Source organism: Fimicolochytrium jonesii (assembly GCF_025526975.1).
Source record: "Fimicolochytrium jonesii strain JEL569 chromosome Unknown EV422scaffold_38, whole genome shotgun sequence".
Taxonomy (NCBI): Eukaryota; Fungi; Chytridiomycota; class Chytridiomycetes; order Spizellomycetales; family Powellomycetaceae; genus Fimicolochytrium; species Fimicolochytrium jonesii.
This window is the reverse complement of record NW_026515705.1, coordinates 236,759-262,009: the sequence shown is the minus strand read 5'-3', so window position 1 is coordinate 262,009 and position 25,251 is coordinate 236,759. Positions and strand designations below refer to the sequence as shown.

At 54.5% G+C, this 25,251-nt stretch overlaps 2 protein-coding genes across 2 annotated transcripts; one reads left to right on the top strand and one right to left on the bottom strand.

The window, feature by feature from the left end:
* Positions 1–5,650: 5,650 nt before the first annotated feature.
* On the top strand, positions 5,651–7,575 carry EV422DRAFT_546407 (uncharacterized protein). The gene is made up of 4 exons (XM_053071540.1): positions 5,651–6,050; positions 6,105–6,516; positions 6,575–6,758; positions 6,880–7,575. The coding sequence occupies exons 1-4, from the start codon at positions 6,024–6,026 to the stop codon at positions 7,280–7,282; spliced, it is 1,026 nt and encodes a 341-aa protein (XP_052921325.1). The 5' UTR covers positions 5,651–6,023; the 3' UTR covers positions 7,283–7,575.
* A 14,423-nt stretch (positions 7,576–21,998) lies between these two features.
* On the bottom strand, positions 21,999–24,707 carry EV422DRAFT_571922 (uncharacterized protein; the record flags this gene model as incomplete). The annotated part of the gene is made up of 2 exons (XM_053073048.1): positions 21,999–23,665; positions 23,732–24,707. The coding sequence occupies 2 exons, from the start codon at positions 24,705–24,707 to the stop codon at positions 21,999–22,001; spliced, it is 2,643 nt and encodes an 880-aa protein (XP_052921324.1).
* Positions 24,708–25,251: the final 544 nt, after the last annotated feature.

Below are 25,251 nucleotides of genomic sequence, written 5' to 3'. Positions count from 1 at the left end.
ATCCCCGAACGACACGAACCCGAACCCGCGCCCCCAGAGACCATTGAGGGTCAAGAAGAGTGGGTTGTCGAAGCCATCCTTGACTCTCGCATCCATTGTTGTCGCCTTCAGTACTTGGTCAAATGGCAGGGCTGTCCTGACTCCGAGAACACCTGGGAGCCCGTGGAACACCTCACCCATACCAACGCACTCCTCCAGGACTTCCACAGCGCGTACCCCAACAAGCCTTCCTCTGTCCCTGTAGCACCTCCTCTGCGGCCACACCAAACTCGACGCCGCCGCCGCCGCCGCTAAAGAGAGGGGTGATGTTATGGACGACGCGCCCATACCATAAGCTTACCTACTGACAGCCGCCAATGTCAACCGCCAAATGTCAAACGCCAATGTCAATGTCAATGTCAGTGTCAATGTCAGTGTCAATGCCAATGTCAATGCCACTCCCCCTCTCTCCTCTCATTTCGCCAATCCTCATGCAATATCGCCACTCCTCCTCTCTCCTCTCATTTCGCCAATCCCCCCCTCGGCTTCTCCACACCCCTCACTGCTTCCCCATAGCCAGCAGCTGTATCGATGCTCTCTACGCTCGCCACGCGCGCTCTAGGAGCATAGCTGGCGCCCCCCAGTCCCCTCTTGTTGTTGTTGTTCTCTGATCTGCTGGGTTGCCTATCTATAAATAGCCGGCCTCTTTTCGTCCATTCCCTTCCTCCCCAGCAGATGAACACCAGTTCTTCTCATCTCCTTTTCTAGTCCTTGTTTCTTTTTTCGCCAATACAATCTCTTGTCGCCTATCACACTCGCCCTGTCTTCTCTACTTCGCTTCCGCCCCCGTTGTCGAGATCATAACAAGCATTTTGGATGACATATATTCTCCACCGTTATCACAGCGCAACTCTTTGATCTTTCCATTGCAGTGGCGCTCGGCGTACGCTTTGAACTCTCTCCATTTCTGGTGTACTTCGCTTTTGTTTTTCAAGATATAGACTACTGACCATCTTGAAAATTTGTCAATAAACAAAAGAATGTACCGCTTTGCGTTAAATGACTTCATTTTAGGACCAAGGTCCAAGACGTCTAAGTGAATCCTGTCCAGTAATCTGGTTGCAGGCCGGGGGTTTTGCCCACTGAAGGGCTTCCGTGTTTGTTTTCCTTTCTGGCAGCCAACACATAGCTGTGCGGGTTCGTCTTTGTGGCTGGTGTCGAGTTCGAAGTCATACTCTAAACTCGCAGCTTGAAGCGCTTTCGATCCGTTATGTCCAAAACGCTGGTGCCATAGTTTACTGACGTTGCAGTCTTGAGCTTTCCCTCAAGTGCCATTACAAACGCTTCAGGTTCCGCTTCGACATATCCCTTCAAGAATGGAAGTCTTCCATTATGGGTCACCCTCAAAACGCCTGCCCCATCTCGTCTAATTTCAGCATCTCCTCTTCGAAGTTGAATGTTGTAGCCCTCGTCAATTAACGGTGCAGTACTGCAGAGATTCCTATGCGCACTAGGCACGTAGAGTTTGTTCCGCAGAGTAATGTGTTTGTCCGGTTCTTCATTGTTGAAGACCCGGATGGTTCCAGATTTCTGGGCTTCAATGGTTTGGCCATTGGCCACTGTAACGGTGACCGGTGCGATTGAATGAAGCTCTTCAAACATGAACTTATCTTTGACAACATGATGGGTTGCGCACGAATCCAGGGCGATGCTGTGGTCAGCACCTCGGTCCGTCGCAAGTACCAGGTTTGCCTCCGCTTCTGATTTCTGCTTATCTTTTCCAAGCAGCTGTTGCGCTGCCTCGATCTTCGGGCACGTTGTTACCCAATGTCCAAGTTCCCCACATAATTTGCACGGGAACCGTTCAAAACGAGATCCACCACCTCTTTGGGCACCTCCACGTCCACGGCCTCTACCTCGGTTTCCTCCACGACGAGAGTTATCCGAATTATTCTCTTTCTTCTTTGAGTTCTGCTTGCGCTTATCAGACGACTCTGACGACTGTTGCGCTTCGGCATCACTAGCTTCCGCTGATCTGGGACGTGAGTTGCGGGTGGGGCAATCAAGCGCTCCCATCATCTGCTCTTGCCGTGTAGCAGCTTCCTGCATGGCATCCAGGTTCGGTAATTCTTTACTGATAATTGCGGAATAGATGGGTCGTTTTAATCCCTTGAGGTATCTATGTTCCACGTTCTCTTTGGATGAATCCGGGATTCTGCATAACTAAGCGGTTTAATGCTGCATTATATGCGATAACAGAATGAGTCTGTTTCAACCCATCGAGTTTATCCCGTATCAATGTGCCGTAGGCAGGTGGAATAAACCCCTTCTCCAACGCTGCCTTCAATTCCATCCAGGTTGTTGGGACCTCAGCCCTTTTTTCTCCAGCGAAGGTCCGCCACCAGATATCTGCGGTCGATGTGAATTTACTGGTGACTATGGCGATTTCGATGTGCAGGGGTAAATCCACCGTATAGATGTAATTTTGAACCTTTCTGATAAACTCATAGAGAGCTTGCGGTTTCCCCATGTCCCCGTCGTACTTTGGAATCTCCTTCAACAACTGATTGGTTACGAATAAGACATTCGCCTCAGACGTGGTACTGTGTGTAGGTGACGCATATCTCTTCGTTGGAAGAACCTCTGGTGGAAGAACACCTTCCCCGAACCCTAGTGCTTCCTTTTCCTGCGCTGCTTGCATCTGAGAGGTTTGCATCTGCAGAAAGACCTTCAAGATCGCGTTCTGAGCTTCTCTCTGTTCACGGAGCTCGTTCTCCAACAACTCCAGCCTGTATGCAGCCTCGTTCTTCTCATCAACTTCCGCCGGCTCTTGAAGCACCGCTTCTACTGTTTCGTTGTGCTCCGCCTCAGCTCTTACTGCAGAGCTTGCCTCTTCGGCGCGGGCGCGTGTCGGAATTGGGCTTAGTCTGTCTATATGTCTGAAGGCCATGGCGGTTTTTCGTGTTGGCTTAACGAGTTTGCGATACGATCCTTACTGCTTCGTTTCGGCTCCGCAAACAGGGCTCATAACCTATTAAGTGATTACTGGGAAGTAGCCGATGAAGAGTAGAACCATTACTGGTCTTAATGTATCACTTGTTGTATATCTATATACTCCGGACTCTGGCGTCGGGGTCTTTGCCTCTCTGACCGTGACCAGACTGCTTACGCGTCTGCTTACGCAATGACAGCAACTGACAGGATAGTTCGCGTCTCTGCACAACACCTTTCCCCTCTCTCCAATCTCAGGCGCCGTCAGTCCTACAGGCAAACTCCTCATGTGGAGCGGCAACATCCCCGGCGGATGGACCCACAATTTCAACGATCCAAACGGAAATCGTACATACTACTCCGTCTTCAGCGTGGATGAGTTCCTTGCGAGGAGACCCATCGCCCTCCAAGCTGCCTTCACGACAGAGATGTTCTGTCCTGGGACGAGTAACCTCCCCAATGGAGAAATTCTCGTCAACGGAGGTTCAGGACCTTTCGCCACTATCGTGTTCGACCCGCGGACCAAGAAGTTCAGGAACACCCCCATGATGAAGATTGCGAGAGGCTACCAGGCTAATGTCGTCACGACCGGGGATAAAGGGTTTACCGTCGGGGGTTCGTTTCCAAGGTTGTGCGGAAATATTCGTGGTAGACTCGTGTGTTGATGTCGCTATCCTTCACTTTGATCTTTGATGTAATGAGATGGATGGTACATAAATGTTGGCGCTTGCGGAAGAACCCCAAGCCGATGTATTTCGCACCTGGAACCATCCACGATAATGACCATTGATGAGTTTCCACAGCGTCCGTAAGGTCATCTAGGAGCCGCTTGTAGGCATCCGAATGCTCAGTCTCGAAGGACTACAAATACTTGGGGTCGTATCTATTGGTGGAATTGAATGTAGCCATGATTATAAATTGGGTGAACATAATAAAAGTACGCTTGGTAACGCGGTTCAAGGAATACATTATGGCATCCGTTGATGCCCAACTGCGTCTTCTCTACTACAACCCTGCAACTGGTTACACTTCAGCAGAGCGACTCTTCCTTCGAGCTCAAGCTAAAGGCATATCATTGTCTCGCGCTGACACACACCGTTTTGTGGCTGCACAGCAAGTCGCTCAGCTTCATCAACTACCATCTCGAACCACGGAACACCTTCACATAGTGAGCCCCTCCCTCAATGCTCGGTGGCAGGCTGATCTCATCGACTTCCCCAAGTTAGCAAAGGAGAATAACGGGTTCCGATACATCCTGACTATCATTGATATCTACTCTCGCTTCGCATATTGCATCCCACTCAGGAGAAAAGATGGTTCCACGGTGGCGGCGGCGTTGAACGAGTTGTTCTCATCCGGGAAAAGGCCCACTGAATCATTCGCATCCGATGCTGGTAGCGAGTTCAAGAATGTACATGTGGCTGCAATACTACAAGAGATAAAGGTTCAGCAGTACACAGCGCAGGCTGGGGACCATGACCGTCTCGGCATCATAGAATGGTTCAATAGAACAATAAAGACCTACCTGGCACGATACTTCACCGCAACTGGACAGAAGGCATACCTCAACGCTCTACCGCAGTTCACAGCGAACTACAACAATCAGGTGCATAGCGTACTTGGCAAAGCGCCCGCTAGGGTCAAGGATGGTGACATACCGGATAGTTTGGAGCAGAACGTTAAGGCACTTGATGATCTAGAAGGGTTCAACATTGGGGACAACGTGAGGATCAAGGAAGATTGCAATGTATTCAAGAAAGGTTACAGTCAACAGTTCAGCAAACTGATCTACATAATTGGTGGCCGGGACGGGTATGGGTTTCGACTGTTCGATACAAAAGGGGTCGCGCAGAAGCGATCGTACAAAGCCCGAGACTTGTTGAAGATCGATGATGCACAAAAGGCTTCTGGGGGTGAACGAGAGATTGCTAGACTACGAGGTGCAGACGTGGTTCTGCCTGATGCTGGCGCGAAGAGGAAACGGAAGCCTAAGCAGATTTTGGATGCCTGATTGTTTAGCCTCCGCTGCTTAAGGGGGAGAGGTCTTGGCGGCGATTGCTTGTTTGATTTGACTGAAGATGTCTCGTAAACGCTCGGGGCTGCAGCTCTCCACCGTTGAGTTCAATATTGGAGTGTGCCAAGCTGTGGTGAACACAACCGAGTCGTTCACACGTTCGACAAAAATGATGTTGTCCGGGGGGCCATGGTGCTCGAAAAAAGGTGGTGCATCCGTAGTGTCGATGAGCTCTATATTCATGTCCGTCGCAACCTGCTCGGCTAGTTCCTTGAAGTCGATCGACTGCGACTTGGTCATGGTGGTTGATTTGGCGCGGTTAGAAACTCTGCGTATGAGGTTGAGACACAGAGTGAATGGTTTTGGTGTGGACCGCGACTCTGCGTATGAGGTTGAGACACAGAGTTCCTGGCATGCCCCCAAGGGCCTCTTCAGACCCTGCTTATATACTCCGCTTGTATTTTGATAATTTCAGTGCGACACAGAGTCGGTCTCGGTGCGGCACAGAGTCAGGATTCATATGTTTTGACACTTTTTGACACTTCCTGATGCGGAGACGTTGTCTTCCCCTCAATCAAGCCCCTTGGTGACTCACTCAGTCGGATTGGGCGCAAGGAGAGTAGTGAGAGATTGGGGTTCTTCAGTTCGCAATCTTTGCCACTGTTTCGCCCCTCTTTGAACCCTATTCAGACGTCCACCCACTGAGACGACTTTGGCGCGTTTCTGGGACCATATCCTGCTTATTGGACCGAGCCTGTGGCTTCGGATCTGGAACGGCTTTGTTGCGTTTCTGGGGGCTTTATCCTGCTTATTGGAGCGATTCCGGAAGTCTTGGGTCGGTACAGTTTGAAGCGACTTTGGGTCTGTTTCGAGGGTAAATGACTGTTTCTCAAAAGTGTGGTTATCTGGTGGCCAATATACTACTACTCAGGTCCTTCCACTTGTCACTCTCCTCACTCACTTTGAAGTTGCCAATTTCTGTAGTCCTCATCGTCATACCCGCTCAACGTACATACAATATACAGTGCAGCCTCGGACAATGTGCGGACGCACCGCCTTGGCGCTGGTAAACACATCTGATAGCCTAATTGCAAGACTTTTGAGCTCAACTATTACTTAGGATCCAACTGATATACAAAGCCGCACAGGGGCCGTGCGTTGGTCCAACCCCGACTCCTATCGGTCTTCTCGCAACGTCGCGCCTACCCGTTATCAACCCGTTTTACGAAAAGATACAGAGAATGGGGGCCAGAGGTACCTGCAGTGCATGAAGTGGGGCCTAATCCCCTCGTGGACGAAACAACTCCCGACGTACGCCAACGCCTTGCAAACGATCAATGCGCGGGACGACCGCCTCAAAGAAGGAAAATCTATGTGGTCAGGGATGAAGCACAGTAAACGATGCGTCGTAATTGCAGAAGGATTTTTTGAATGGGTGAAGAAGGGCAAAGAGAGGCAGCCGTATTACGTGCAATGGGAAGATAAGCGGCTGATGTATTTCGCGGGACTATGGGATCGGGCGACCATTGACGGTGAGCTGCGAACTCTCCCGGTCTGCTTCGAAATGGTGTTGTAATGGAATACCCACAGGGCAACACATTGAGAGTTACACAATCATCACGACTTCCTCCAGTAACGCGCTATCGTGGTTGCATGACAGGATGCCCGCGATTCTGCGGTCCGAGGAGGAGGTCGATAAATGGCTTGATCCGAACACGAAGTTTACGGACGACATTGCTCGTCTCATTCGGCCGACAGAGGAAGGGCTTTCCTGGTACGTCAGGATGAGAGGAGTCATATGGGACACCGTTCCTTAACGATTCGGGGATGGCCGGCGCGTCCCCGACGAAATGTGTACCTACGCATTGCTCATGGACACTGAATGTCACCTCCAGGTATCCCGTGTCAAAGTTTGTGAGCAAAACAGGCAATGACTCCGTTGAATGCGTGACGCCAATCGAACTCAAACCGGAACCTCCGACGAAGCCGAACGGGAACATTATGAACTTCTTCAAGAAGGCTGCCCCAAAATCTACCGAGAAAACGAGCGAGAGGAGCGGAAAGAGTTCGTCACCTGCTCCCAAAGCGAGTCTGCAGAATTGGTTGAAGAAGGAGGATGGTTCGCCAACGAAGCGAAAGCGGGATGATGACCACCCAAGGGAAATACAACCCGAAGAGGATATGAAGGCGAAGGATGAAGAACCAGAGAGTAAGCGGAGCAAACGAGATGAAACGGTGGAAGAAGCCGGCGATGAGGTTTTCAAGGACGAGCAGCTGGATCTGTTAGAAAACGCCTGATAGTCCTAGCCACCGTGTAGGCTGATGTCAGGGGCGCTGTCAGTCCATCGCTCATCGATTGTAAATAGTAAAGCCACTATTAAACGTCTCTTCCTCTGGTCGCTTCTGAACCTAGTAAGTTTTGGCTGCCATGCCATACTGTTCCATTTGATCGCTCCACTGGGCTCCCCCCTTTGGGAAGAGCCAGCGAGCGACCTTCGCGGGCGAAACCGCGTATACGTATATTAACAACGATAATAAATACATATGATCCAGCACATCTTTGGACCCAACGACGCCGGATCGCGCACGGCGAGACCCGACTTCGGCGATATGGTAAGTGAGATGCATATGACGATATGTGAGATGATATGCGTTCGAGAAATGAGCCCCGTGCGCGGTCCGACCCAAAGATGGCGGCGATATGAGAGGTGAGATGCCAGGGCAAGTTGCCGAATACGCAGATGTGAAGTAGAGCGAAAATGAGATCTCATTGCCGCGACGCCGTCGGGGGAACAATTTTCGCCCCATGCTGTACTAGTCAGCCCTCCATGGATTTTGGGGAGAAATTTGTCCCCCGCACGTCAAACTGGGAAGTGAAAATCGGGTAGATATGAAGTAGATGTGAAGTAAGGCGAAGTGGCCGTAAAATAAGCCATCACAGAGGCACCACTTGAAGCACGACTCGGCTGAAGGCGCGTCCTGTACGTATAATATACTATACTCTACCCCTATCACAACTAGGAGCTCGCATCTTTCGGCACAACACCCTTCTGCACCCCCTTCTGCACCTCCTCCTACGCCGACATCTCTGCACCTTCCATCCCGGCATCTGCATCTTCCATCTCTAGCACTTCGTCACATCCATATACTGATGAGCATCACCATCGTGAAGAAACATGGCCAACACGATGCTCAGTGCAATGTTATGGTGGGCATTGAGGGCGGTCTGCGGATTGACCCATGATTCGGTAACCTTACCCACGGCACCACGGGCAATGGAATCAGCCATCATGCACACAAATGTACCGCAGTTCTGGTCATCGGTCTGTCGAGGCGTGAAGAGGGTGTCAACCGTTGGTGTCGGTGTGTGATTGAGCGGGGCTTCAGTGGGCGTAATGTACCAATCCCACAAGAGGGGGCCCATATTGGCCATCTTATCAACGTAGTCGTCGTCATTCGGGCGAGGCTTTGAGTCAAATAGAACAAGGGATACGTTTTCGTGTCTGGTTAATGGCAAACCAGGGGGGCCCGGGGGTTTTGCGGACTTGGGCGCCGGCACCGCAACGAGTATTGCAAACAGGACCCAGTGCAGATTATCTGGGTTTGTTGGGAATAGCAGTATGTTGTACTCTGCAACGTTGATCGACCGCTTAACATCAAACAAAAAAGGAAAGTTAGTTTAGTTAAGTACGGTACGGTTAAGTAACTTTTCTTACCGGAACAAGCCGAATAGGGAAATTGGATCTCCGTGCCATTTTGACGCTTTGGAGCCAAGTGGATCCAACGGCTAGCAGTGGCGGATAAATGGTTGGGTGCCGTGATGACCTTGCTTGTAACAACGCGCACCACCTATTTATCCAGAGACGAGCATCAGTGAGTGACAACAATGACACACTGACACACACTCGCACGGGAAAGCGAGAACGGACCTGTTGACAGCTTAATTGTTCAGCTACCTATGGGTTTTGACAATCCGCCAAATGGTAGCGGGTTCGATGATCGACGACCCTGCCGGTATCCTCAGGTCTCCTTCTCCTTCCTTTCTGCCCCAACCGAGAGCCCACTGGCCCACCGGCATATTTTTGCTCCTGATTACACGTTGAAGGAAGGTGAGGTGCTTTTCATCCACCTTTGGCCACGGCTCGCCTTTCCACATTGCCGGCGGCCGGTTCCACCAACGGTCAACGTCTATATTCATTGTGGAGGGGTCGGGGTTTAGCTCTTCATTGTTGACGCGCGCGTGCATAGGAGATTCAGTAGTGGCGGCTGCGACGGGTTCGACTGGTTCGATGTTGGGCTCTGCCAAAGAGAGCTGAGCTGCCAAAGAGAGCTGAGCTGTCAAGTCGTCTGGGCGTTTGGGGGGGCATGAAGCGGTTTCTATAGTATCCCTGATTAGTGGCCGAGGACAGACACACGGAGCATGAGGACAATGGCATGTAACTTACGTGCAAGTGTGCGAAAATGGGTCTCGATTCGCTGACAAACATTATCAGCTTTAGCCGACCCGTCACCAAGCATCGCACACAGCGTCGGAGATGTCCTTGTTGCTGTGGCACACTCCGTAGGGTGATCAAAGGTAAACAATCCGAATTCAATACTGGAATCGGCGTAAGTGAGGAGATGTTTCGCGGCGCTCAGTAATGTGTTGAGGGCATGGGCTGGTGTTGGAGTTGGAGTTGGGGACAATGGAATCCCTTCGATCGCCTCCTTCTCTCCCGCTCCGAGCTGTTCATATAGATGTTTTTTCGGGTGTTTACCCACCGGATACGGCTTGTGTTGGGGTGCGCAATTGTTGTGGCATATTCCTCCGCGGATTCGACGTTGAGATTGAAGCGTGAGATGATTCCGACTGCATCTTGCTTCAGAAGTGTATTAAAACGACTGAATCCGTGTACCGTTGTCGCCCGCTTTGTCCGTTTCCCCTCCCCTTCATGATCGTTTCGTCGCTTAGTCTGTAAAACAAGAGACCAGCGTGAGGATGTGCGTGAGGATGCGCAAGTGGGAATGTTCTGCAAGTGCAGGGGTCCTGGAGTCCCGGCACGACCTGCCAGCTACCTCTCCTCTCCTCCACCATCACTCCTCTCCTCCCCTTTCCGTCCAACCATCCTGTTTCCGTTCCATCTCCGGTTTGTCGCTTTGTCACAAAGCCTCCTCCTCAGTGATCACCCACCATATCTCATCTCCAGCTCGAACACAAATACTGCACATGTACGTCTATCGGTATCTGCATAAGCGGAAGAGGGGAGTTGAGTGCCCTACGTTGCAGGACTCGAGCCATGATTCGTTTTTTGGATGATGAGTATTTGTGAGAAATGAATTCTGGGGTAGTAGTGCCTACCCCCTACGTACCAGCCGTACCAAATGGCAAACCACGGCACTGAGAGCGTGAAGGCTGTAAGGACGAGCGTGGGTAAGGCCGAGCGTGAAGGCTGTAAGGCCGAGCGTGGGTAAGGCCGAGCGTGAAGGCTGTAAGGCCGAGCGTGGGCGTCAGGCCAAGCGTGAAGGCTGTAAGGCCGAGCGTGGGCGTAAGGCCGAGCGTGAAGGCAGCCCGACCGCAAGGCCCTAACACATCTCCTAACAGTGTTTTCTAACCGTTCACAAGGATACACTTTGCACTGGAGGCGTGAACCGGACTTTTTCTTCAGGGTCCTTTCGAACGGTTACAAAAGCAAGCCAGTGCCGACTTTCCCCTCGCAGGCATTACCTACAGTACTACCGACCGCCTCAACTTCAAGGTAACAGGATCCACATTCTCACTCCCAATCCCTACCCGATCCATGCCATGCCCGCTCACTCACACGCTCTCTCTCCCTCTCTCTTGCGCTCAATAACCTCGGGCATACCTCCACGCCGTGCATCCACACCTGGAAGGAAGGAACAGACGGTAACACTATAGGTGAGAATTAGAAGCCGCACACATTACCAAAACCGATCCCTTGAGGTGTAGCCTGGATTTGGGCACTCGCAGTACGCTCTCTTGACTTCCGCAATCGCTTGAGGTGTAACCTGGATTTGGGCACTCGCGGTACGCTCTCGTTGCTTTTTGGGAACCGCTTGAGGTGCAGCCTGGATTTGGGCACTCGCGTTGCCACCATTCTACCAAACCCACTCCCACTCCCATGCCCACGCTACCTGCCTATCTACTTCACCCCAACTAACTCACGTACTTCCCTCCCCTGACAAATCACCATGAGAGTGTCAAAGCCGCGGCGACGTTCCAAACCCTCCGAGACTGCCCGAAAGGCAGCAAACAGACTCAGGCGGAATGAAAACATGCGGAAGCTACTGAAGACGACGGGCGATGATCCTGAAGCTGGAGCCGAGCATAGAACTGTTGACCAGGGTTCGTTTCATTACGTATGCTGTCAGACCCGTCTCAACCAACTCGATTGACCAACTGTTGTATGGCCTTGTGCTACAGGTTCTGACGATGACCATGCGTACTTAATGCGGGCAACAAGAAAGACCGAGCAGCAAACCAGGCCGCATCTGTTATAATCTCGACGACGGAGGCGGAAGCGAAGTAGAGAAGACAGGGCGAGAGTGATAGGCGACAAGAGATTGTATTGGCGAAAAAAGAAACAAGGACTAGAAAAGGAGATGAGAAGAACTGGTGTTCATCTGCTGGGGAGGAAGGGAATGGACGAAGAGAGGCCGGCTATTTATAGATAGGCAACCCAGCAGATCAGAGAACAACAACAACAAGAGGGGACTGGGAGGGCGCCAGCTATGCTCCTAGAGCGTGCGTGGCGAGCGTAGAGAGCATTGCTACAGCTGCTGGCTATGGGGAAGTAGTGGGGGGTGTGGAGAAGCTGGGGGGATTGGCAAAATGAGAGGAGAGAGGAGGAGTGGCGATATTGCGGGAGGATTGGCAAAATAAGAGGAGAGAGGGGGAGTGGCATCGACATTGACATTGACACTGACATTGACACTGACATTGACTCTGACATTGGCGTTTGACATTTGGCGGTTGACATTGGCGGCTGTCAGTAGGTAAGCTTATGGTATGGGCGCGTCGTCCATAACAGCATCCGTTTGGAAAGCACCTTACCCACAAAGACTTCCTTGAGCAATATACTGGGGAAGTTGAGAACCGGTACACCCGTCTGTACGAGAACACCGTTGTTGTTGCCGACCGGGAAACGGATGAGGTAGTCTTTGTGGCAAGGCTTCATCCGTTTGCGGATATGTCAGCGGATGACAGGACGCGTTTTGAGGAGACTGCGCTCCACCTGGACCACCAGCGTCAGTTAGCTTACCCCGTGACGATAAACGGTGCACAGACGTCTGGTACCATGATCGGTGTTGGCTGGCGTGCGGGTACAGATCGTGGAAAAAGCATGGGGATCTACCAACCGCGAAAAAAGGATTCCGCATCTTAGGCCTTGGTATTGCATACCCGCCCGCATGAGCCCTGACACCTCGCTTGCCCGCTCGCATAGGCCCTGGTACCTCGTACCCGCCCGCATCATAGGTCCTGGTACTACGTACCCGCCCGCATCATAGGCCCTGGTACAATGTACCCGCCCGCATCATCGGCCTTGGTACTAGTGCCCGCCCGCATGAGTCCGTAATGGTAATGATCATTTCGGACAGTAGAAACTCTGTTTTGATGTATGTACAAGGTTCAGATACGTTTACGGCGACGAGAGACTGCCGCTCTCTCCTTCGCCTTGGTCTCCCAAGTCTCCTGGCGTTTGACGGCTTGCTTTCGGACATATCGCTTGTGGGCCGAGGTGTTACAGACGTGTCGGAGTGGCTCCCAGGTGTTCTGGGACACGTCGAAGCCGGCCCATCTGACCAGGAACATCTCGGTGTTGCGTACCCACTTGGAATCGAGGATGTCTTCAACTCGGTGTTCGAGTTTGCCGTTGACTTCCTCCGGGGGGGGTGGCGCGTCCACTTTTTGGTATGGGCCGTTCTCCGGAGGGTTGTACCCGCGTAGGATGTTGACATGGAACACCGGGTGTAGTCCACTGAACTCGTGGGAGAGCTCCAGCTTGTAGGTATCCGGGTGGAGCCCTTTTCCGCTGACGGTGAAGGGCCCGATCCACAGCGCGGACAGCTTCTTGTTTCGGGCCGAGATCCCCTTGATCTGGATGCCTTCGCGGTTCAGCAGGACCTGGTTGCCTACTACGAACGCATCCGTATTCTTGTTCCTGTGGTAGTATCTTGCCTGCCTGTCCTGGGCCTCTCGGAGTCTGTGCTGAACGATGCGGCTCACCTCGGTCAGTTGCTGCATGCGCTCCTCAATGCACTTTCGATGGGCCTGTTTCAGTTGCTCTGTTGGGTCGCTGGTACCCCATTGGTCTGGTACCTTCGGGATGTACCCGATGTCGATCTCGTACGGTGACATGCCCGTGGAGGTCTGGGACGTCCTGTTGTAGGTGTACTCAAGGAGGGGAAGCATCTCGCGCCAGTTCGAGCCGGTGTAGTTCAGGTAGGGGACCATCATCTTCTTGATTGTCTTGATGACATTCTCCGTCTTGCCGTCGGTCTGTTGGTGTCGTTCCGACGAGAGTTCCTGCTCTACGCCGGCGCACTTCAGGAGGTTCTTCCAAAAGGCGCCGGTCCATTTGGTGTCCCAATCGCTGATGATCGTGTGGGGCATGCCCGTGATGCGGAAGGCCTGGTCAAAGAACAGCTGGGCGAGTTCCTTTGCCGTTGCCTTGGCATGGGTCTCGAGGAGGATTACGCGGCTGGATAAGTAGTCCACCAGGATGAGGACGGCTCCCTTGTCCATGACGGACTCGTCTCCCGCTTCGCCCCCCTTAGAGTTTGTCATGGGGAAGTAGATGTCCAAGCCGACGCAACGCCAGCGCTCGTCGGGGACCGGAATGCTGCGTAGGAGCCCGAAGTTGGAAGCCTGCTTGTTGCGTTGGCAGTCGGGACAAGTCCGGACGTACTGGTGGACCTCGCGCTTGAGGAGGGGCCAGTAGTAGAGCGCGAGGAGTTTGGCGCCGGTGCGCTGGACACCCGAGTGGCCGCCGTTGGCCAGGGAGTCATGATAGAACCTGAGGAGGGGGCCCCGAAGGCCCTCGGGGACGGAGCAGCGGCCATGCTACAAAACAAAGCCGCGGTCGTCACGCGTGAGGCGGCGCGCAAAACCCGAGAGGGTAGAGGGGTCATCAGGGTTTGTCATGGTGGTCTGCAGGTGGGCGAGGGTGTCCTTGCAGAACATGTCATCGCCAAGTGCAGTGAGCCACTTGGCGTCGGTAGGGAGGCGGCCGGTGATGTCCGGTAGAGGTGTCCCGGTGACAATGGAGAACACTTCGACGTTCATCTGACAGCTGGCGCACTTCGGGGCGTACCGTGGTGTGCGGCTGAGTATGTCGGCGATGTGATTGAACTTGCCCGGGAGGTATTCGATAGTGAAGTCGTAGTCCTGAAGGAACTCCACCCATCCGGCCTGGCGCCGGGAGAGATGAGGCCGATTCTGGAGGTATATGAGGGATTCATGGTCGACGAATGCACGGAATTGGCGACCGATGAGGTGATGGCGGTTAGCGCGGATCACTTTGTTCAACGCGAGGAGCTCCTGTTAGTGCACCGGGTATCGGGTGTCGGCCGGAGCCATTTTGCGTGAGTAATATGAGATGACGCGGAGGCGCGGAAGGTTATTGGGGCCCTTTTTCATGGTGGGCAGTGGGTTCAGCATGGGAAAGTCGCCGTCCGTGCCCTGACGATCCAGCCATGAGAAGACGTAGGGGAACTTATCGGGGTCGAAGAACGCCCGGCAAGGGGCATCCGCGACGAGCACCTTGATGGTGTCGAAGGCTGCTTGTTCCTTGGCGTCCCACTGCCACAGGCGGGTGCCGGATTGAAGGTTGGTCAGTGGGAGGGCTGTGTCAGTATGATGCGGAATGTCTTCCTTGACATAGTTGACTAGCCCCATGAAGGAGAGGAGCTCGAGGGCGCTGGTGGGTTCGGGTCAAGCGCGGACAGCCTCAACCTTGGACGGGGCGATGGAAAGGCCGTCCTTACTGACCATGTGCCCGCAGAACTGGACCTGGTCCACTGCCCACTGACATTTGGACGGTTTCACGTGAAGGCGGTGAGCCGAGAGGGTCTTGAGCACTTCGGTGACAGGCCCGATGTGTGACTCCATGTCGGGGCTGAAAATAAGGATGTCATCGAGGTAAGAGATGAGGGATGAATCGTACTTGTCACCCAGGAGTTTGTTTGTGAGGCGTTGAAACGTCGCGGGGGCGTTCGTCAGCCCGAAGGGCAATACATTGTACTGGAAGTGGCCGAAGCACGTCCGGAAGGCAGTCTTCTCACGGTCTTCCTCCCGAATGAGGATGCAGTGGTAGGCATCGCGGATGTCGATAGCGGTGAGGACCTTCATGCCGACGAGGCGGTCCCGAAGCTTGTTGAGGTTCGGGAGGGGCATGGCGTCCTTATGGGTCATCTTGTTGAGGGCCCAGTAGTCGATGCAGCAGCGGAGGCCACCGTCCCTCTTCGGGGCAAACAGGACGGGTAACCCCCAGGGGCTCTTAGAGTGGGAGATCCACCCGCGGGATGATAAGCGCTCGAGTTGCTGCCGTAGCTTGTCGAGTTCTTCAAGGGCCAAGTGGCGGAGTGGTAGCATGACAGGCTTGGAGCCGGGCTTCCGATTGATGCTGAAGTTGTCGTCGCCGCGGTCCGGCGGGAGGCCGGTCTGTTCGGTGAAGAGGGTATCTGTAAACTGTTCCAACGTGGGGCGAAGAGGGTGGTCGGCGGCGACCGACGCGAGTGGATCCTCCGGGGTGGTATCCAGAGTGGCCATTGCCTTTCGGTCCGCAAGGATTGCACGTTTCTTCGCCTCGACCGTGCAAACGAAGTTAGCATTGGCTTTGGCGACGTCCGCGAGGGCGTCCTCTGTGGCCAGGTCTACCTCCATGTATGTGCGTGAGACCCATGCGGTATAGACCTCGGTGGTCTTATCCCTCTTGATCGCTCGCTTGAATTGTTTGGCCGTGAGGAAGCCCTCCTCATTCAAGGCCGCGCGCTTTGGGTAGAAACGGCGGGGGCGAGGGCCCGTATGAGGTTCGAGTAACCGGGCCGCGCAAGCGCTGGGTTGTTGCCATCGGCGGGTGGTAGGTTTAGCTTGGGAAGTTAGTACGGTTGCGTTAGCCTCAAATTGAAGCACTGGGAACCCATTGTTGCGCCATAAGCGTAGGAGGTCAAGGTCCAGGATGTAGGGTAGCCCTAGGATAACATCCGCGCGGATCGGGGCCACGACAAACAGGACCGGAGGGGTCTTATGAGGTATTCATTCTTCCATGAAGACGGAGAGGTCGGCACAAATCATCCGCGTGGTGCCGTATGATCCAGCTTTGTCACCCCAGCGCACCTCGAGGGGCGTGGGACAGTCGCACGTGTTAAGATCATGGCGTTGGGCAAATGAGTCGCTGATGAGCATGGTATTGCAACCAGTGTCTATGTGGATGCAGCAGAAGATGCCGCCGACACGACCATGGACCATGAACGTGTGCTTGTCGATGACGGGCCCGGGGCGGTATTCCGGAATGGTGTCCTGCAGTTGGGGTCTGGTAGGTCCCTTGGGTTGTCTGGACGCTGAGGCGCTGCAGGCGGGCAGGCCCTGGGGAGAAAATCCTGACTGTTGACGGAGTATGTGGGGCTTGAGGACTCCTCCGCAGCCGAATGGAACTCGTCGTTGTCATCATCAAAGGCCTCGGCGGGCGCCGCCAAGATCTTGAGTCGGTCCGGGTACTTAGGGCACGCTCGGGCGTAGTGGTCCTTGCTGCCGCAAGTGTGACATTCGCCTTGCTGAGTTTTCCTCTCCTTCCCAAGGGTACTTGGTCGGAGTTGAAGGTGCGAGGTGTATCGCGCTTGTCGCGAGCCTGGGCCGGAGTGGCCCTAGCGGGTTGGACCCGTTTGCCGTCTTCCGAAATGCGGGCAATCCCGTCGGCATAACCCCTCATGCGGAAAGCCCTCTGGGCGGCTTCCTGAAGGGTCTTGATGGGGATGTTCTCGTCCTCATTGCCCTGTTGTAGGATGAACTGGTAACACTGCTCACGGATGCGACGTCCGACCTGGTGGAAGGTCAGCCCGTTCAGGAAGTACTCACGTTCCTGTCGCGGAGTGAGATGTTCCTTTTCAGGGCGGATAGCGATCTGTGTGGTCAGTGCGTTGAAGGCCGAAACGTAGTCGGACATGCTGTCTTTGAACCTCAGGGCGGCCAGTTTCGCCTCGACCGAATTACGGAGGTTGTCGGGGTAGAACCTGCGCCTGAGTGCCTTCAGGAACCGTTCCCGGGTGGCAGGAGGCTCTCTGGAGCGAGCCTCGTGCTTCCACCACTCAGCGGCGTCTCCCGACAAGTGAGCTACGAAGTGTCTCACGTCCCCGTCCTCCGTTCTGAATTCGGTAACTTCCAGATAGCGTAGGTGGGCGTCGACGAACTTGTCCAGTTTGGCAACCATGTCTTTACCGTTAGCCTTACCGTCGAACTTGGTCAAGGTGGTTCTTAGCCAAGGTGGTTCGGAACTCCTTCTCGGCGGCCGCGTTGCGCTTACGCTCTTTGCTAGCCGCCAAATGGTCCTTGCGGCTAACCCGTACTCCAGCGAAGGGGCTGTCATCTGGGCAGTCCCTCTCCAGGCGCTCAAATCGCTGCTGGAGTTGGGCGTTGGTGTTGGCCAGCTGGGCTAGGATTTGGAGGATTGCTGCCTGTCCGTTCTCTTGTCGGGCTGGGGTACTGTAACGTCAGAGGAATTGTAGACCATATTGGGCCCTTCTGAGAGGGCCGAGAGCAGTATATTGTAGTGAAAGAAAAAGTAAGAAGCTCTTTGCAGCGGCCGCTCGACTGACAGCTTTATATATTCGCTGCCAGTGGGGCTTGCGTGGCTTCAGTGAGGCTTGGCGCCTTATATAATGTATCACCGAGAGCTCGGGTGGCCAGTCCGGATCTCGGATCAAGTAGAAGTAAAGAGATATTGTTATGGGCGACGCGCCCATACCATAAGCTTACCTACTGACAGCCGCCAATGTCAACCGCCAATGTCAAACGCCAATGTCAATGTCAATGTCAGTGTCAATGTCAGTGTCAATGTCAATGTCAATGCCACTCCTCCTCTCTCCTCTCATTTCGCCAATCCCCCCGCAATCTCGCCACTCCTCCTCTCTCCTCTCATTTTGCCAATCCCCCCTCGGCTTCTCCACACCCCCCACTACTTCTCCATAGCCAGCGGCGGTAGCAATGCTCTCTACGCTCGCCACGCACGCTCTAGGAGCATAGCTGGCGCCCCCCCAGTCCCCTCTTGTTGTTGATGTTCTCTGATCTGCTGGGTTGCCTATCTATAAATAGCCGGCCTCTCTTCGTCCATTCCCTTCCTCCCCAGCAGATCAACACCAGCCCTTCTCATCTCCCGTTCTAGTCCTTGTTTCTTGTTTCGCCAATACAATCTCTTGTCGCCTATCACTCTCGCTCTGTCTTCTCTACTTCGCTTCCGCCTCAGTCGTCGAGATCATAACAGTTTGATCTGCTCCAACACTGCGAAGTTCAGAACCCGCCAAGCCCTGCATCTGCCAAACCTTTTCACCATGTCCCAATCCGAATCCGTACCTTTCACCGCCAAACAATGGAATGAGATGTGCCATGCCATCGCTGCCTTGCAAAGCCAAAACGCCAACTTGAAGGCCAACCTAGCGCAAGCGCAAGCCGACGCACAAGCTGCCCAGAACATTGCCACCCAGGTTCAAGCCGATGCGTACGCCCGTCCTCAAGTCACCAACCCGGCTCCTGCAGCTCTGGAGCCAAGAATCAGCTCGCCCGAAGAGTTTGATGGTACCCGCAGCAAATTCCGTGGGTGGTTGAACAACATCCGGTTGAGGTTCGCTCTCCGACCCGACCGCTACCCCAGCGACATCATCAAGATCCAAACGATTGGCACCTACCTCACCGGCACTGCGCAAGCCTGGATGGCGCCCCTAGTCGAACGCCAAGACCACAGCCTTCAGAACTTCAATAGTTTTATCGGTCAGATGCAATCTGTCTTCGGAGACAGTGACATGGTCCGCATCTCCGAAAACAAGCTCCAGAACCTTCGCCAAACCCGTGCAGCCACCGAGTACGTTGCTGAGTTCCGCCAGCTACAATGCGATGTCTCCTGGAACGACCAGGCCCTGATTGCTACCTTCCGCCGTGGCCTCAAAGAGGACGTCAAGGACCTGATGCTCACAATGCCCCCTGCTGTCACCATTGATATGGTGATGGAGCAGGCTATCCAGGGCGATAACCGGCTGTTTGAGCGCCGCCTGGAGCGAAACAGAAGCCGCCAGACCTTCCCGGTTCCCCACACCTCGTTTACTACTACCACCACTGTCGACCACAGCGAGCCTATGCAGATTGACGCCGCTCGTCCCCGCGGCCCTCTGAGCCCTCAGGAACGCCGACGCCGCATTTCCAACAATCTTTGCCTTTACTGCGGTAAAGACTAAGGTAATGGCTGTGCACTGAACCAGCGGGGGGCACATTGCAAGGGCCTGCCCCGCCAAGAACAAGGCCACCACCCGTGCCGCCACCATCGACATCAAAGAAACCTCCACCGGACAGGGTTTTCCCAACGTCCAGCCGCAGTAAAGCCCCAGCGACTGGACAACACACACTCCTCCGGGCCTCCTAACCTCGCAGCTCCTGCAACGGAAGAGGCCACCCCCCTGGTTCCCGACTCCGTTATAGCCAACACAACCCTCCTAGCCGCCGCCCATGTCGAAAACTCCGAAATTAACCCCCGCGCCATGCTTGCGCTGGGTCCTGCCGAACCCTTCAACTACCCCGTTACCATCATGGTATCATCCAGCGGTGCCCCGATACCTACCTCAGCCATGATCGACAACAGGGCCCTGTCCTGCTTCATCGACGAGGACTTTGCCCGCAAGCACCGCATCCCCCTAGTCCAGCATCAGCGTCCCCTGACGATCGAACTTGTTGACGGTCAACCCAGCTCTGCTGGGCCAATCACCCATCACACCCAACCAGCAGGCATGTGGGTCGACGACCACTTCGAAGAACTCGCCTTCCATGTCACCAAATCACCCCATGCTCCAATCCTCCTTGGTCTCCCCTGGCTCCGCCTCCACGACATTAACCTTGACTTCAAGAACCTTTCGGTCGGTTTCCGTTGCGACTGTCTGTACCATGAATTCGCGAATTGGGACAACTCTCCAGCACCCCCGAGCCCAGCACCCGCCAGAACCCCCGAGCCCTTGATCCGCATCCCCCAGGATGAAGTCCCCGTCAACGAAACATGGTCGATTCCAGTACCCAAGGTATCTCGCTGCAGCACCCCAGAACCGGCTCCCACGCCGCTCCGAGTCTCGTTCATCTCCGCCCCAGCCTTCCGGGTCGCAGCAAGGCATGACCAGGTCTTTGTTGCCTACGCCAACCCTGTGAAACCCGATCTCCCGGCCTCGCCTAGCCCCAGTGACCCCCCGACACCCGAGAAAGACATCAAAGACTTCCTGCCCCCCAAGTATCGAGACTTCGCCGACGTTTTCGAAAAGAGAAATGCTGACACTCTCCCCAAGCACCGACCCTACGACTGTCCTATCGACCTGGAAGAAGGCAAGCAGCCACCCTGCGACATTCCGGAAGATACGACAACGCTACTACTGGCCAAGACTGTACAAAGAAGTGAAGGCCTACGTTCAATCCTGTCACAACTGCCTATTCAGAGACCCGCAACGTGAATTTGAACCGCTTTACATCGAAATCCAAACGACACGACCCTTTCAGAAATGTGGACTAGACTTCGTATTTATCACAAAAGGAACAAACGCAAATGAAGGAGGTATGATTTTACGAGACGACGCAACCGGTTACCCTGAAGGATGAATGATCAGAGGCAAGCCGACTGCACATAAGATTGCTGCATTCTTATATGAAGAAGTATTCTGCCGACACGGACCGATCGAAACCTAGTATCCGATGGTGGACCGGAAAACGTCAACGAAATCATACGACATCTTACCGAGCGATACGGTGTCAAACACCGAATCACTACTGCATAACACCCGCAAGCGAATGGATTAGTAGAGAAAGGACACGCCCCGATTATCGAAAGTCTTATTCGAACCGCACCGACTCCGAGAGAATGGCCAACCGTATTCCCTGCTGCATTATGGGCAGATCGAGTTGCCGCGAAAAGAACAACACAGTTTACACCCTTCTACCTGATTTATGGAAGAGAAGCAGTACTACCTATCGAACTCACGTACGAAACATGGATGACAGTACCGAATCTTCAACAACCCATGACAACCGAGACACTCTTACAACACCGCATCGAACAATTCCGATACAGAGACAAAGACCTGAAGCTAGCGACAGAGCGACTAATCGCAAGCCGAAGGGCAAACAAGAAGTATTGGGAGAAACGACACCGAATTAGAAATGTAAAAGTGGTCGATTATTCCCTGAGATAGGTCCTAAATCGGGTCGTTCGCGGGTGGAGGTAATCTACTTGTGGAGAGTGCAAGGTAAAAGGTAGAGGCTAAGTAAATCCCTATTCTCACCACACAAGTAGACACGCTTGGGCGTACTCCGTATATTGGCAACCCCAGACTGCTAGGCGTAGGTACGCTAGTCAGTTGGGTCAATTGAGCTCCTATGGTACAAACTTATGGTCTAGTCTATAGCCGGTAAGATGCTCCCGGGGCAATCTACGCCAGTGTCGTCCTTTTTATAGTGGGGGGGGGAAGGGGGTGTGTCTCTATCCTACTACTGATCACGCCTGGTCACGCGCGCACAAATACTAATCTTCCCTTGAATCTCCCCATCTCCTCGTATGCCGTTAACCTGATCACTTTCACATCCTCCCCTTTTTGGAGCTTTCCTCTACGAGGGGTGCTCAGAAGGGTTCCGCCGTGGTACTCCCTGTATTTTGCAGAAACTAGCCTGTTGCACCATGTTGCCATGGTGGGCTAGCCTCCGGGAACCTCCGCTACTTGGGCGGATGTGTTGGTGAAGTGGTGTTTGTTGTTTGAAGTCGTGGGGTGTCGTAGGTTTGATCAATCAGCGCGCGCTGGATGGACCAGCGCGGGATGGTCCGGCACCAGATGGTCTTGTCGTCCGCTGAGTCGTGGTCTGGGTCGGCTCTAGACGCGCTTCTGCGCTGAGGGTGCGTACTTCAAGCCACCATCTGCGGAGTATTTCGTTGGCGTCGGACTCGGGGAGAGGGACGACGTGTTGGTACTTGAGGAGCAGTCTCGTTCCGGGCGTGATGTTAGCTCGGAGCGCAGGACGAGGTGGTTGCGGGGGTGAGGTCGGAGGGGTGGTGGGGTACCGAGCGACAATTGCGTCAAAGATGTCGTCGAGGGTGGTGTGCTCGCTGGCGGCGAGGCTGGCGTGGGCTCTGCGGGCAGCCTCTTGCTGCTTGAGGCGGGCGATCGGGGCGAAGTCACCGACGCCCTCGGTGTAACGGGATAGCATGTTTCGTCTATCCACGTTAAATTGGTCTGGGTTGCCGATTTCGTCGCCGCTGGCGATGGAAGCGTGGCCGATGTAGACGTCTGGCGACTCCTGCAGGCTCGTCTTGAGGGTCTCGAGCTGATATTGAGGGTTGAAGTTTACGTCGGTCTTGGGACGCTGGGCAATGTTGAGCCCCTGGGTAGGCCATGAGCTGCCCCGGTACTTCGCCCAGGATTCCTGAAGTTCCTTCCGGCTATGGGCATGCAGGACATCCCGTGGTGTCGTGGTGGGCTGACTGAAACGCCAGGTGTTGGTCCAGCTCCGTCCGGGCAGTGGTCCCCAATCCAGCACTGTGTGTTCTTCTACCTGGGCGTGGACCAAAGTGATCGTGCCCGAGGTTGTGTCGGCGCAGAGATGCAAATTGCGGAAGGCGAGGTCTCCAGCAGAGAAGCTTCCGTGGACGTATTGGACGGTGAACCCATGGTCGTTGGGGTTCACGTGGCAGTGGACGGTCACGTTGAAGTTGATGACACACATAGTGCCTGGGGAGCCCGCAGGGATGTTGCGTTGACATTGGGCAGGGAGGTTGTCGATAACACTCCTCCGTCGAGCATGGCTAGCGGGGTCAATCCATTTGTGGCAAATGGCCATGCGCTTGTGTGCCGTGGCATTCTCCGCGAAGTCGAGGTACTCCACCCACCTGAGGCTGTATCTGATGTGTCGACTTTCTGCTGTGGGGCAAGGTAATTTGTCCTTGTTTGTCTCTCCCCCGGAGGTTGTCGTTGTCCATACCCCTCCGTGGATGACCGCCTGTGCGTCCACTGCTGGGTGCCCCCTTTGAGTCCTGAACCTCGGTGATCCTCTGTGTTTTGCTTCGCCCGCCGGTGTCCTCCATCCCTTTGGCTTGAGCGAACCAAGGTCGCCGGTGGCAAGCCATTTCAACGCCAGGCTTGACCACAATTCAGACTCTACTCTTGGCACGCCGAATGTCAGCTCCTGGTCCTCTGGCTTGTCCTTGGGTTTGGGGCCAAAGCTTGCTACGATGATCTCGAGTTCCCAAAGGTTGGGGCCTGCGTAGATAAGGTAGTTGGGTTGGTCAATGCGGGGGAAGGCGGCTTGGCGGAGCAGTGCTTTTGGGTCCTCTAGGTCGTCCCGAGTCTCGTGGATGCCGTGCTCTTTGCGGAGGGCCTTGGCACATAGCGTGTAGTGCGGCTCCAGGTTGGTAATGACGACGAAGACGGCTTGCTTCAAGATCAATTCCTTTTCCCAGTCTTGCATTTAGTTGTGGGCTCTCGAGCGCGAGGTCAGCACTGGGTGGGGGAAGAGGCCGTGCACACGAGTGTACATGGTGGATGGAACGTCCGTATACTCGTTGTATTGGCTCGGGAGCATGACGGTTTCGATGTCCCTCCCTGAGACTCGGTACGGTCGGCCTTCCTCCATATCCCCCTCCCCGGTCTTCATCGTGAAGTCGGTCTTCCACTTGCGGTTCTCATGGTCGTAGGGCACCAGACGCAGTCCTCTCTTCTTGCCAACGTTCGGGTGCTTGGTCGCCGTGATCTTGCCGTCGGTCTCCGCATTCTCTGGGAGGTCTTCTAGGCAAGGCGGGCAAACAAAGTTGTACTGGGCGAAGTAGTCCTGCAGAACTTCCTCCTCTTCCTGAGGGTGGGGCAGTCTCTTGTTGTTGAGGCATTCTGGGTGGTAGAATTGGCTTCCACAGCAGAGGTCTCCGCGTTTGCATTGGAGAACGCGACCATAAATGGAAGCGCTATCGTCCGGGTTTTCGCACATGCAGACGGCTCCGTTCTTCTCTGCTCCGTAGTACTCCTCTTCGTCTCCGGACAGGTATTCCACATCTCTCGTCAGGGTCTCGCTCGTGAACTCGTCCTCTTCCGGGTCCAGGCCGGAGACACTGAGAGTGGCGGAGCCAATGATTGCTTCGCCTCTCCGTCGCTCTTCAGGCGTATCCAGGACCTTCCTTTTCTTGCGGGTGTCGGCAGGGGTGTCGCCGGCATTTTGCACGGTAATTCTGGGCGAGCGGATTGGCGGACGTTTGTTCCCCGTTGCCTTCACTGGGGCGGGAGTACGGGAGCCGGTGGCCTCTCTGAACCCTCTGTCAATCTGAGGGGCAGAGTCAACCTCGATTGGTTTGTTGGGGTACACAGAGCGGACGGGGGTACCGGGAACCGGCGAGTCCGTGCGCTGATTCTTGGTCCTGGTCGTTGGTCGCAGGATAGGCGGCTTCGAGACCGCATTGGACAGGTCTGCGACGCTGGATCTTCTTGAGGAGGTGGTGGAGGATCTTTGGGACATGATGGTCTGAGTTCTGGGAGTACCGGTTCGGGGTCGGTAGGGGTGGAAGGGGTAGCTTAGGAGCGTGCTGGGGAGCGGTGGTTGGTTGGGGGTTGGTGAGGGTCGAGGGGAGCGGCTTCTGATGCTCGCTATTTATGCATTCTCGAAGCAGGGGAATTCCCTTGGGTTCTGGGCGTTCTCTCCCTTCTGTCCTGCTGAGCATTCTCTTGCTGCACGTCTTGCTCCCGCTGGGCCGCTGGGTACTCCACTGACGTGGAAGATGCCGGTTGGTCCGCGGTTGCGTGCTTTTCTTTTTCCCTTTTTTGCTCACTCCCTGCTCCTGTGCCGACTAGCTGACCCTTTGTTCCCTCCTTTGTTTTGCCTCCGCCCTGCCGCCTCTGTGGTATCCCCGCTCTTATCTCCTCCCCTTTTTTGAGACTTCTGCGTGGATTGTCTCGTGGAGCGGCGTAATTGCGTGCTGTCATTGTCGGTCTGGGCGTCCGCCGTAGATGATTCGTCCCCAACGGTGATGCCCTTTGCGCGACAGTACGTATCCAGTAGCTCC

Excerpts from the sequence above, each read along its gene's own strand:
- EV422DRAFT_546407 (XM_053071540.1), top strand. The coding sequence starts at position 6,024 with ATGTGCGGACGCACCGCCTTGGCGCTG. Across the intron at positions 6,051-6,104 it reads GACGCACCGCCTTGGCGCTG|GATCCAACTGATATACAAAG; the intron begins GTAAACACATCT and ends ACTATTACTTAG. Across the intron at positions 6,517-6,574 it reads GGATCGGGCGACCATTGACG|GGCAACACATTGAGAGTTAC; the intron begins GTGAGCTGCGAA and ends GAATACCCACAG.